The 12,516-nt window shown below is 36.3% G+C and overlaps 1 protein-coding gene, 1 long non-coding RNA gene and 2 other non-coding genes across 4 annotated transcripts; 1 reads left to right on the top strand and 3 right to left on the bottom strand.

Annotated features, from left to right (window-relative positions):
* Nucleotides 1-1,970: 1,970 nt before the first annotated feature.
* On the top strand, nt 1,971-6,211 carry LOC135580904 (YTH domain-containing protein ECT4-like). Its single transcript, XM_065152776.1, has 9 exons — nt 1,971-2,164; nt 2,740-2,816; nt 2,940-3,096; nt 3,307-3,383; nt 3,544-4,110; nt 4,404-4,976; nt 5,062-5,274; nt 5,360-5,506; nt 5,739-6,211. The coding sequence occupies exons 1-9, from the start codon at nt 2,131-2,133 to the stop codon at nt 5,988-5,990; spliced, it is 2,097 nt and encodes a 698-aa protein (XP_065008848.1). The 5' UTR covers nt 1,971-2,130; the 3' UTR covers nt 5,991-6,211.
* A 437-nt stretch (nt 6,212-6,648) lies between these two features.
* Nucleotides 6,649-9,949, bottom strand: LOC108952803 (uncharacterized). Its single transcript, XR_001977951.2, has 2 exons — nt 9,830-9,949; nt 6,649-6,964 (listed from the first exon to the last, which is right to left on the bottom strand). It is a non-coding gene; the product is annotated as an uncharacterized LOC108952803 (long non-coding RNA).
* Nucleotides 8,998-9,079, bottom strand: LOC135639244 (small nucleolar RNA SNORD24). Its single transcript, XR_010496873.1, has one exon. It is a non-coding gene; the product is annotated as a small nucleolar RNA SNORD24 (small nucleolar RNA).
* Nucleotides 9,368-9,446, bottom strand: LOC135639249 (small nucleolar RNA R12). Its single transcript, XR_010496876.1, has one exon. It is a non-coding gene; the product is annotated as a small nucleolar RNA R12 (small nucleolar RNA).
* Nucleotides 9,950-12,516: the final 2,567 nt, after the last annotated feature.

Below are 12,516 nucleotides of genomic sequence, written 5' to 3'. Positions count from 1 at the left end.
CATGAACTGTCTTTTTGCACCATTTGCCTGTCACCAGTAGTTCTTAGTAATCTTTCACAATGATGTTTCTATGCAAGGATGCTACATCCAACAAGTTACAATGTCAACAAAGCATTCTTTGTTCCAGTTATACTCCATCTGCTTGTACTCTGAAATATTCATGTATATATATGTATACATATACATATGCATATATATATTCAAGTGATCAACCTCATTAGTTGATCATCATCTGACTAATACTCAAAAGTCAATTTGGCATGGATACTCTTTAAGGACTCAATATTTGACTATTATGATAATAAGAATATTAAGATTATTTTTTATTTTTCAAGCTCAATTTAGTTTATAGTAACTATGATTGGAAGCAATTAACTTGAGTTCTCTGAATGGATATTAATAGGAGATGTATGTGTGTTGCAATGGAGTTTGAGAGAGTTTCTCATCAACAAGGTCCAAAAAGTGTTTCTTATAGATGATTAGAACAAAAACAGCTTAAAGGAAGTCCAGTTTCCTGGCACTAATTTGGAGTAGTGACCATATATTCACAGAGGATTCTTATTGCAGTTGAACCAAAAGAATAAATAAATCTCTTGATAAATATATAAGTATGTAGAGAAACAACTATATATATACTGAAAGCAAATGCATGTTCTAGGAATTCATTGATATGCATACCAACTACATGCTCATCCTTTCCCTTCCATGCTGATCCAAAATAGTAAGTGCCTTGTGCATGTTTTACATAAACCAAGATGCTTGCTTTTTTCTTTTGGTACTGACTCAAAATAGATGACTTACTTGATTTAGAAAAGGATACCACACATATATTCTTTCAAAGTTTGAAAATTAACATAATTATTATTATAAATTTTAATATAATATATATGTCCTTTTATATAATAAGATCCTCCATTATATAAGTATCATTAATATTCATCCAGAAAATCCAGGATAATGGCTTCCGAATATGATTAGTTTTAGTTTACTTGAGTCAAAGAAGTATATGGATATTTTTATTCTACCTAAAACATCTTAGCATCATTATAAGAAAAAGTAGAGAAATTGAGCAGATTCCGAATATCTTAGGAAAAAATATTTAAGTTAGAAAAATACGACTCCTCTGATAAAATAAGTATTTATGTTTTGCCTAACTTATTCAGCCTAAAACTTTTTTTTTGGAAAAAATACAAACAAAACTTATTGATTATTTTATGTTTTGGATAAAAAACATGCTTCCCAGAACTATTTGTTACAAACTTGATATTAGTGTTGTTCTATTTAGGTAAACAAGAAACTTTCATGTTTGGTTTAAAAAGTCTTAGTGTGAGATCCAAATTTGTAGAATTATGGCCATTCACCATCAAGAAAAAGATTTTCATATCAAAGATGATGAAATAATTTTGAAAAAAAAAAGAAATATACATCAATGCACCAATGAGAAGAACCTTCCACTTAACAGTCAATTGTTTACATCAATGTATCACTAAAAAAAATAAGATGGAAAAATAGAAGAACCACTTATGTCTTAAAAAAAGTACTTGTGGGTTGATGATATGTCATTATATCTCCAAATCCAAAATTGTGAGTGCTTGATAATTGACAGAATACAAGAACCAATAAAATGAAGCAAAGCAATTAATTAGAGAATTTTTTATTTAGCATTATGAAGTTCCTACTAAACCAATTATTTTTCTTAATAAAGTTGAATCTCTATTTTTGAAGGCATGGAACTTCTCATAGGAAAAAAAAGAAAGGTACATTTACATTTGTTAATAACACCGAAGTCCTACCTGTCTCATTATTGGACTCGAGAAGGATATTCTCGTGGGTCCCTTCTTCTACACAATAACTAGTCAGGAAAATGAACGGGTAACAAATGGAGTAAGTCTTGGAGTTAGAGTGAGGCTCGAGCGGAGCGTCGCGGGCGCTTGCCGTGCTTCTTTATCAGCTTCTCATCGAGACCAAAACCCTCTCTCTCTCTCGGTCTCTCTCTCTTCGGTAGCGCCTCTTCTCTCTCTCTCGTAGGGTTTCTCCTCTCGACTCCCGTTCTCCCTCTAGGGTTTGGGCGATCAGATCCTCGCGGAATCGCGTGCTGCTCGCGCCCCTTCGCCACCTCCAGTTCCGACCATGGCGGCCGTATCCCCCGCTCCTCCTGCTGACCGTATCCTTCCCTCGCCTCGCGAAACGACTCGTAGTTCCTCAATATGTTTCCGCTTCGACTTCAGCCGTTTCTGATGCTTTCCGTATCTCCGTTTCGTTTAGCCGTATAAAGACTGGATTTTGCTCCGCTGATTTTGATTTTTAGGCGGTTCGGTCGGGTTTTTTGCTTATGTCGGACGCCTCAAGCGTGACGAACGCTCGTTCTGTCGGTCTTTACTTCGAATAGAGGGTTTAAGGTCGTCAAAACGAGATTTTGAACTTTCATATTGATGCTTGGCGACAGGATTTTACCGTTCTTGATATGTTTATTAGTTGTTTAACACTGTGGACTTCTCCTTCTCGAGAGATTTTGTGCTTGGATTTTATTAGCTGAAGCTCATGAAGCGATGAGCTTGAGCAATCGATTCCTAATTTTTCTTTGGTCTTGAACCATATATTTCATTCACGATTTGAAGACTTATTATATGGTTTCCGACGTTTTTGCTGGTCTTCTGCTTTTGTCTAGTGTTAAGTATCAGTGCATTGTGAAGGTTTACAGTGAATATGTTCACATATTCCTTAACCAATCTGTCACAGAAACCACGGATCTGATGCAGAAGCTATCATTAGACCCCAAGAACGAGGGTAACGATGCTTCGAATGTTGCAAAGAAGGTAACTTTAGCAAATTTGCCAACTAGTCGTTGCAGATCATGGTTGTGCTTTTATGGCACAAAATATGTCAGCTCTGAATTGGAGCAGGGTTAGTATTAATACACTTTTGGATGCATGTACCAGCCTTCTGGAGTTCAGTATGGTTCAGCCAATGGTGGGGAAGTACCAATTACACCGATCCCAACCTATGAGAGATCTCTGACTCCTCTACTTCAGGAGCATATGGATGCAAGCATGTGCTACTTACCTAATGGATACACTTCATCTTTCTACTATGGAGGTTAAATTGGTTTCAACCCCATGAATTTGTGTGATCTTAATAACCCTTCAGATGTATCAGATTCTATATTATCTTTTTGGTTAAAAGCTTTGTTGATCGCAATTAATGTTCCGTTAACATATATGATTGGTGAAAAATATGTTTCTTCATGACTCTTGATGCTTCTTATGCTTCTGGGTAGAGGAATCACCTAGGTATATCTTACTTCAGGTTATAATGGATTGATGACAGAGTGGGAGGATTATCCTAGATATGCTAACCCTGATGGAGCAGAGGTGCCTCCACCTGTAAGTTGTCTTGAACTTTCTATTTTCAAGTGTCAGTTGTGAATTGTATTGTTAATTTTCAGGCTCGGTAGGTTATTTTGCATGTCTCATCATCATTCTGTTCTGTTATCTATATGTTCTTAAGAGCAAGTTTCTGATAGTATTTCCTGATTATTTCAAGGGAGTTTATGGGGACGTGTACCATCATGGGTATGGTTATGCTTCATATGGTCCATATCCTTCTCCTGGTTCCCCAATTCCGACTTTGGGGCAAAATGGTCAGTTATATGGATCCCAAAACTACCATTTTCCAGCTACATACTACCAGCCTCCAACACCCACCAGTGCACCATACACGACAGCCCAAACTTCTGGTTCCATTGGGGAGGTTTCCACATCTGCTGCGGCTGACATCCCTCCTAGTCCAGCTGATACAGCAAAAGCTATTTCAGATGGAACAACTAAAGCAAGCTCGAATAGCAACAATGGATCAGCAAAAACAAAGCCATTTAGTCCATGTTGTTCATTTGATAAAGGTGCTTTGCCTGGTGGGCATCCTCCTGCAGGCTTCCAGGATCCAAGGTTTGGCGTTGATGGTATGTGGTCACCTGTTCCATTCTCTGATGGTTCAATATTTCCGGATGGGCAAAAGAGACCACCTCTAAGTACTGCCTCTCCTACGATTTCACATACTGGCAGCACTACATCTACTATAAACCAGAACCTCCGTCCTCTTCCTCATCTCATGGTATGTAAGGTTTAATGCTATCTTGTCTGTTAATAGAATATATCTACATTTTGCTGAAGCGTAACCATATCTGTGAGGAGTTATGCTAACCAATATAGTTTGTGCCTTCAGTAAGTGCCAAAACATTGAAACTAAAGACTTGCTTGCTGCAAGCCAAAAGTTACTTCTTAACCTTCACATGCTTCGTGTATATGCGCTTGGAAAAATTATTAGAGGCAGACCAATTATTTCGTTTGCTTTCATGTAGGACATTGCTTTAGTCTTTCACTAAGGCGTTCTAATTTTTCTGGCAGGGAATACATGGTTCAAGACCAGCAACTCCTGGAATGGTGAACAAGATGCATCCTAACCACCGAATATATGATCATCATGCTAATGGATACAGAAGTGGTCAGGATTTTCGTTCAGGTATGCATGACTCCAGAATGAATGGAAGATGGGGGATGTCCATGGATAGCAAGTATAAGCCGAGGGGCCGGAGCAGTAACTTCTATGGTTATGGTAATGAGAACTTGGATGGGATGAATGAGCTCAATAAAGGACCAAGGTCTGGTCATTTCAGAGAGCAGAAGGGGCTTGGACCTACAATTACTCTTGCAATTAGGGGGCAGAGCCTTCCTGCAAATGTAAACTCTCATGATACTGACGGAGTTCCCGAAAAAGATCAATACAACAAGGCAGACTTCCCTGAAACATATTCAGATGCCAAATTTTTCATCATTAAGTCATACAGTGATGATGATATCCACAAGAGCATTAAGTACAGTATCTGGGCTAGCACACCCCATGGGAACAAGAAGCTTGATGCTGCTTATCAGGAATCTAAGCAGAAGACAAGTGGATGCCCTGTCTTCTTGTTTTTCTCTGTAAGCATTAGTTTTGAATGTTAAAATTCTCTCATACTTTTATGTTCTTTCATGGGATGCTGATTCTTTTGCTATTGATTTATAGGTCAACACAAGTGGACAGTTTGTTGGTGTTGCGGAGATGGTAGGTCCGGTCAATTTCAACAAAACATTGGATTACTGGCAGCAGGACAAGTGGGTTGGTTGTTTTCCTGTGAAGTGGCACATTGTAAAGGATGTACCAAATAGCGTTCTGAAGCATATCACATTGGAGAACAATGACAATAAACCAGTCACAAACAGTAGAGACACTCAGGAGGTGAGGAAGCCTTTTCTTTCTTTCTTTTTTCCTGTTGACCATCTGGAATCGTAATTTTGATTATTTCTGCCCGCATACACTTCAGGTGAAGCTCGACCAAGGTCTTCAATTACTTAAGCTTTTCAAGGAGCTTGTGAGCAAGACATCCATTCTGGACGATTTCAATTTCTATGAAACCCGCCAGAAGATGATGCAAGAAAAGAGAACGAAGCATCCGCAGCTCAAAAAACAGGCATGACCAGATTCTATATCTTTGAGCCTATCATATGCTGGGACCTTATTTGTTGATTTCAACTTATAATAATGCAGCAACCCAAGGGTCAACTGTTGTAATCATCTATGCCTGATTTTCTGGCCGCAGTTTATATACACGAACTTCCTCTCCTAAACAGCTTGAAAATTCTATGTTCTGTTGTGTGATTAAGTTACAATTTTCCTGTTCTCATACATCATTTTAATCTCAGGTCATGGATGGAAAACCAGTGGATTTTGAGGAGAAAGATGATGAGGAAGCATATAGGAACGCAGGGCTTCAGAAGCCCTCGGAAGTGGTTACAATTTTGAAGAAGGAATCTGGCCAGGGTGGGCTTCCACCTGTGGAACATGTGCTATCAGAAAAAAATGGCGTAGCGGCAGCAGCTGGTGTTGCACCCAAGGATGTCAAACCAGCCACAGAGAAGCAGCTCGCGGCTAATGGTGTTGTCAACAGTTGCTAGGTTTTTCCACCCAACCACAAGCAGCTGCAGCTATTGGATGCCTGCACATGAGTTGCTGCTTTCAGGCGTCTTGACATGTATGCTTCTTGTAGTCTTCCCAAAATCCAGTTCAACATTGATTTTATTTAGGGTTTCCCGGTTGGTGATTGGGCTCTTGGTTTATACTGTATTTTGATGCCTTTTCTTTTCTATTGCAAAAATCTCTAAGGTTATTTGTGGCTTGGGATCTTGTTTCTTTGTCATTAATCTACTTATTAAAATATATATATATATATATCACAATAAATAATATTACGATTACATTTAAATGATATTATGCTTGCAAATGGATTCAAAAACATCAATCGAATCAGATGTCTCGACAATGAGATTTTAAATCAGCATCATAGAGAAGAAAAATATTACGATTTTACATAAATTTGTGTTTCATACATGTCAATGATATTGTAATTATATAAAAATTAAAACACATATCTGAAAGAGTCTTAAAGCATGTTTGGAATTCGGACTTGAATATAAACGATGAACTGTAATAAGATAGTAATGTAATAAAAAAACTAAAAAAAGTAATTAAAAAAAGTTCATTATTGGGATTCGTGCTGCGGTTCTTAAGCTAATTTATCAACATATAAAATATATGAAACATCACAAACTAAGATAGCCGCAACCAAAAATATGTTCAGATACTGATTCAACTCCATAAATTTACAGTCACGAGGAACTGATACAAACAGCATCGATAAATCTTTGAAAAAGCAAATTAGCATAATTATTTTGAACAACATATCCGATAAAATGAATAGAGATTTGGGTGAACAACTGCAAAGCAATCCCTCAGGCATACCAGGCTCAAGCCCATTGCTTAAACAGTCTCTTGGTAGTTTCCAAGAGTGCCCACAGTTGGCTGGTTTAAAGTTGATGAGGAATTATTCAATTATGTAGCTCCATCTCCACTTGTAATCTCTGGATATCATCTGCATAAAAATTACACTTGGGAATAAGAAGAAAACTTCACAAGGAGCTGTTCAATCGCCAGTCGAATCTCTGAAAATTATCCAGAGTACGGTAAAAAAAACAATGCCCGAGCAAGAATTTTATTTCACCATAATGTATTTGCTATCATTACAGAGAGAATAAAAAGTGCATCTTGAATGAAAATCTTAACTTAAACACAAAACAAAGATAACCAATAAATTGAATTGATAATATCACATAACTGGTGGAACATGTAAACCTAATCACAAATCATCCTCAGACCTCCTTTGCAACTCGATCCCTAGGCTTAAATCTTATATTAAATTTTTTATAATTATGAAAATAAAATATCTATCTTCATTTATCCTATCATCGTCGATTTTACTGATGAAAACACAAAAACAAAAGATGATAAAAATAATTTTAATATTCTAATTGATGGTACAACGTCAATGGTAGCAAACAACAACACCACTAAAAGCCGATGGTGACTGTTATGGATGAGAAAAACGACAATGAGAGGTGAGGACCGCTTTGCATCTGCATTAACATCAATGCAATTATCGAGCGACCCTTTCGTCGCTCTACATCCACGTCGAAGTTGACATGATTGCCGAGCGACAAAAGAACTGCTCAACATCTAAGTCAACGCAAACACAGATGTAGAGCAACATCGCTCTGCATCTGCATCGATAGCCCTTTCGTCGCTCTGCATCTGCATCAACAGTCCTTTCACCACTCGACAACTACATTAATGTTGACAAAAATGCAAAACAATAAAAAGGCCACTCGAGTGTCAATTATAGATAACTACGACAAGAGATAGAGAACCGCTCTGCATCTATGTTAACACCAACGCAATTGCTTAGCGACATTTTCACTAATATGCATCTACATCGACATTGACGCATATGTAGAGCGACCCACACCTCTTGTCGTTGCTCTCCTCATCCACAACCACTCGAGCGATCCCTTCGTCGCTCTACATCTTCTTCAACATTGACACAATTGTCAAGCGACGAAAGAGCCACCGTATAGATGGCAACCCTTTCACTGCTCGACAACTACATTGATGTTGACACGAAACGATGAAAGAGCCACTCAACAACTACGTCGACATCAACGAAGATGCAAAACGACTATCACCTCTCATCGTCATTCTCCTCATCTACAACAATCACTTATAACACTAACAACACCACCATCCACCACCAACGATGTTGTCCACCACTACCAACTAAAATATTAAAATTAACTTTTTATCTTTTATTTTAATATTTTTATCGATTAAATCAACAACATTAAGATAAATGAAACTATATATTTCACTTTCATAAATATAAAAATTTTAATATAATTTTTTTAAATCTAAGGAACAAGATGTTAAGAAGGTCTAACTATAGCGTAAAACCTATAATTAGCCCGAACATATATGAAAATTTTAGTTTAATGTTAATATACAATTAGACAAAACAATATACCATAATAAAGCAAACTTATAGCCATAAAAATCAACAAAAATAGTTACATCACAATTGACAAGACAACAAACAAGAACATCTGCATACAATAAAGAAAAGTTAAAAAAGCTAATTTACTATACTAAAATGCCAGCATTCATGAGGCAACTAGCCATGCAAGTAGCTCGTATCATCTTTTCCTTTTTTTTGTAAATGTATCACATGCTAACAAGCTTATTTGTTTCATATTGATATCTTGTTATACCTGTTAAAAGTTAAGTAACCAAAACAATAACAAAACTTGTCATTAGAGAGAATCTAGGAGTCATCAGTGAGGGAGATAACAAGTCTGAATGTTACAAACTAATCAAGGGATCTAATTTTAGGGTCCTGAAAATAAAAATTACAAACATGGAAATGTAATAAACCCTACACAACTTAAAAATAATCCTTTTAATTGAATGATTTCAGATTGTCGAAGTCCAATGATAACTTAGTATCAAAGCATTCTCAATTGACAAAAAAACACAACTGCAGAACCAAAGAGAAGAAAGGGTCAAAGTTCTTATAAGAGCCTCAGAGATCTTGGTGGATAAAGATCATCAGATGGTTATCACCATCAAGAGTAGCAAATATCATCTCACATCACAGGCACTTAGAGATGGAAACAAAAAATTTCCATGTTAAAGAACAATGTTAAAGCAGGGTCACACACATAAACTAAAACGCCATTACAGAAAACATAGAAGGAAACACAAATCAAAATTGTTACAGAAAACAGATATTTGAAACAACATAGATCCGAAGATACAAACCCATAAATGCACTAGAACACATCGGACGGTGTCTAACAAAAGAAAACTTAAAAGAAAACAAAAATCCACAGAAAGAACAGTATATTTGGAGCTTCTGATCTGGTAGTAAGAGATTGGAAACGGCGTGATGTGTCAGAAGTAGCTGGTTACTAATATCATTTTTGGACATCATCGGGAATCCGTCTGTTTCTTTCATCATCCAACATCACGGTTAGAACAGATCATAAAAATTGGATCTTCAAGGAAGATCTGTCGAATACATTGCTTCCAGAGGCATGAAGCAACATAGAATCGATTGGAGAGGAGAAAGATGTATCAACCTTGTCACCAAAAGATCCTACAGAGAGACCATGTAAAGGGAAAAAGGATCGTCGGAGCTAAAGGAAGAAGTGAATCTGGCCTAACGATAGATTCCTTGCCGCACCAAAATACAAACAGCAAGCAATTGCAATATTAGGCCTCGAAAGCCGACTCAAGAAACCCATGAATCGATTAAAAAACCCCACAAACATCGGCAAATAAGAGATCACGAATTGCCGAATCAAAATCCGACGCATTAGAAATCGGCTCCACGAAGAAGAACGCAGACCTAATGGAGAGAAAGGGTGGCGAGAGGCCGACGGCGGAGCAGGAGGCCTGCCAAAACCCTAATAGAGTTCTATTGGAATCGCCTCTCTCGCCCATTTAAGGACGCCGAGCGGAGTGATTTGAGATACTTCGGGTTTAAAGTGTCGCGGCTACTTCAAAACCCAAACATTATCGGGTCGGATCCGAATAGGTCGAATACCGTTATCCGATAAACCTATATATGCAAACATTAGAATTTATACCGTGATCGGATATTATCGAGTATTTGACCCGAACAAATTATGTGTAGAACTTTGGCTCATACTGAATCCGATAAAGATAATGGATCCAAAATGATTTAGGATTAAGAAATTAAGAGATGAACCGTTTTGTATATATATAAAAAAAATAAAAAACCACGAGCTAGATTTTTTTTTCGTTAAAGTTAAAAAAATGGAATAAAACCTAGGCTTACATTTGATGTAACGTAAGAGTTGATGCCGATGAATAAAATTTTGTAAATGGTAATAGATAAAGTAAGTGCATTTTTTATTCTTCGATACTATTCTAGTTTAATTATACTATGAGAATACATTCATAAACATGATGAGCTTATGATCGGAGATAATATCGATCAACTGATTAATCTAAGGAAAGAGATAACTATCATTCGAGCATATTTTGTTAAGATCGTTATAGTCAAACATATATATTTTAATTTTTATTAAATTTTTTAATGAGTATAATATTTGACTACATCTCGATAATAAACTTTGCTCGTATCAATTTGTCTACCTCATGTTAATAATGAAGAGCAAACTTGCGAAGCCTTTGCTTCGCTAGTCATGCCTCAAGAAAAATGTTTAAGTAATATTGAGCTATGTTAAGGTTAATTCTCAGTATGTCTCTCGACCACCATATAAAATACCTTAATATTCTCTCGAAGAATTGTACACGTCTCTTTGAGAAGTGCTCGACCTTAATAACTCAATCGGGTCAAGCATTTGTCTCTGGGTGCTTCAATTAGCAACTTTACTAACTCAGGATGTGAGAAACTTTACGAAATATTGAGGGTCTCATAAGTGACACCTCGGGTCGAGCATTATTCAATAAGAATATCACCCTCGTATAAGTACTGGTGCGACTCACTTAGGTCGTTTCTTAGCTTTCCAGTATCGATTCTTGTCATGAATTTATTATCATATGGTAGGTCGACACAACTACCTTAGTCTATTCAGTGTGCATTGACTTATGATTACATTGTATGTTGAGGGAATATCCATCATTATGAATTTAGCTAGTATCGTTTTGAAGCAACATTTACATTCGAATATGACCTGTAGGATTATGGTCCCGAGAGACAAAATAAAGTTGCTAGTGAATATCATTAGTGAAGAACTTATAGGGATAAGGTCGTTAGTTGAGAGTCTAAATTTTTGAAAAGCGTAAAAGTAGTTGATATCGATAAAGCTACTTGTGTCAATCATAACCCTCTTCACCCGAACATTGATCATCCTTATTGAAACTACCCAAGGCATCATCATGGTTCGAGTTAAGATACTATGTATTTTCCTCCTTATATGTTATCTTTAGATCGCCCTCCGTCCTCGTGTACTTTTCAATGATAACTCGGACATAAGTTTTATGACTCAATGTGTTATCTCTCTTGAGTCCACCAATAATGACATCAATTTCCAAAGTCGAGGTGAGGGTTCTTGATATTTTTGGATAAACCACATGAGATGTCCCTAGTATACGAGTTCTTCAATTTGTAATTTTAAATCGTGACTATCGTTCGCGTTCATCCATATACGTTGATGTTATATTGATAAATCAATGTCATAATACTTACATTTAAATGTGACAAATTTGAACATAAATCTCCTAGTCTTATAGAAAAATAAGAAAAACTATAGATTCATTATCTCTATGTTATTGCCATAGTGAAATAGACATTATTTATATCATGAGTAAAAATAATTAAAATAGTTACACTTGTTTTAGAAACATATTGAAAATATGCAAATTAGAATTTGAATGTTCTAAAATTCACATAAAATATAAAATAATTATTGTTTCATTATATGGATGGCATTATCATGCTATGTTGAACATGCGAGATAAATTTTATATCATTATACTCCTCTTTAGAATAATGTCAAAAATATGGTAACTTTTAATCTATAGATCTCAAAATTTACATAAAATAAAAAACTATAGGTTCACTATCTAAATCTTGTTGTCCTTCTAAGTCTAAGATAAATGAACTATATTTTATGCCATTAAACTTATTTTTTGAATCATGCCGGAAAAACATGAACTAGGGAATTTCTTCCATCACATTTGTGGTTTAATTGCTATTTTTATGAATATAATTGTGTGATCGAATGATACTTCTTGTAGAATGAATCATCTCCTTCGTTGTTCCATCGTAAATGAGCTTTCATATTGAATAAAGAAGGATGCAGATCCCATAAGCAGGAGTAATGACACAAGCAATTACCATGATGTCATATACTTCAAACAAAGCTAAACTGCATAGGTTTTCATGTTCAGCTCCGACCTCAAGAAAGTAGCCGTCACCGGCGCTCAACGGGGCCTGAGCAATTGGTTGTGACAGTTCACAGAGTTATCAGGTGACCTTCTACTACTTCGGAATGTGTTGATCGAGAACCTTATTTACAGAGGGTAAGAGTATGTTAGAATTTA

This window comes from Musa acuminata, chromosome BXJ3-5 (assembly GCF_036884655.1).
Source record: "Musa acuminata AAA Group cultivar baxijiao chromosome BXJ3-5, Cavendish_Baxijiao_AAA, whole genome shotgun sequence".
NCBI classification, from domain to species: Eukaryota; Viridiplantae; Streptophyta; class Magnoliopsida; order Zingiberales; family Musaceae; genus Musa; species Musa acuminata.
This window is presented reverse-complemented; position numbering and strand designations above follow the sequence as displayed.

Bases quoted from the DNA above. Each gene is read 5' to 3' on its own strand.
- LOC135580904 (XM_065152776.1), top strand. From the start codon at position 2,131: ATGGCGGCCGTATCCCCCGCTCCTCCTGCTGACC. The intron at 4,111-4,403 runs GTATGTAAGGTT...TTTTTCTGGCAG, and splicing joins GTCCTCTTCCTCATCTCATG to GGAATACATGGTTCAAGACC. The intron at 5,507-5,738 runs GCATGACCAGAT...TTTTAATCTCAG, and splicing joins ATCCGCAGCTCAAAAAACAG to GTCATGGATGGAAAACCAGT.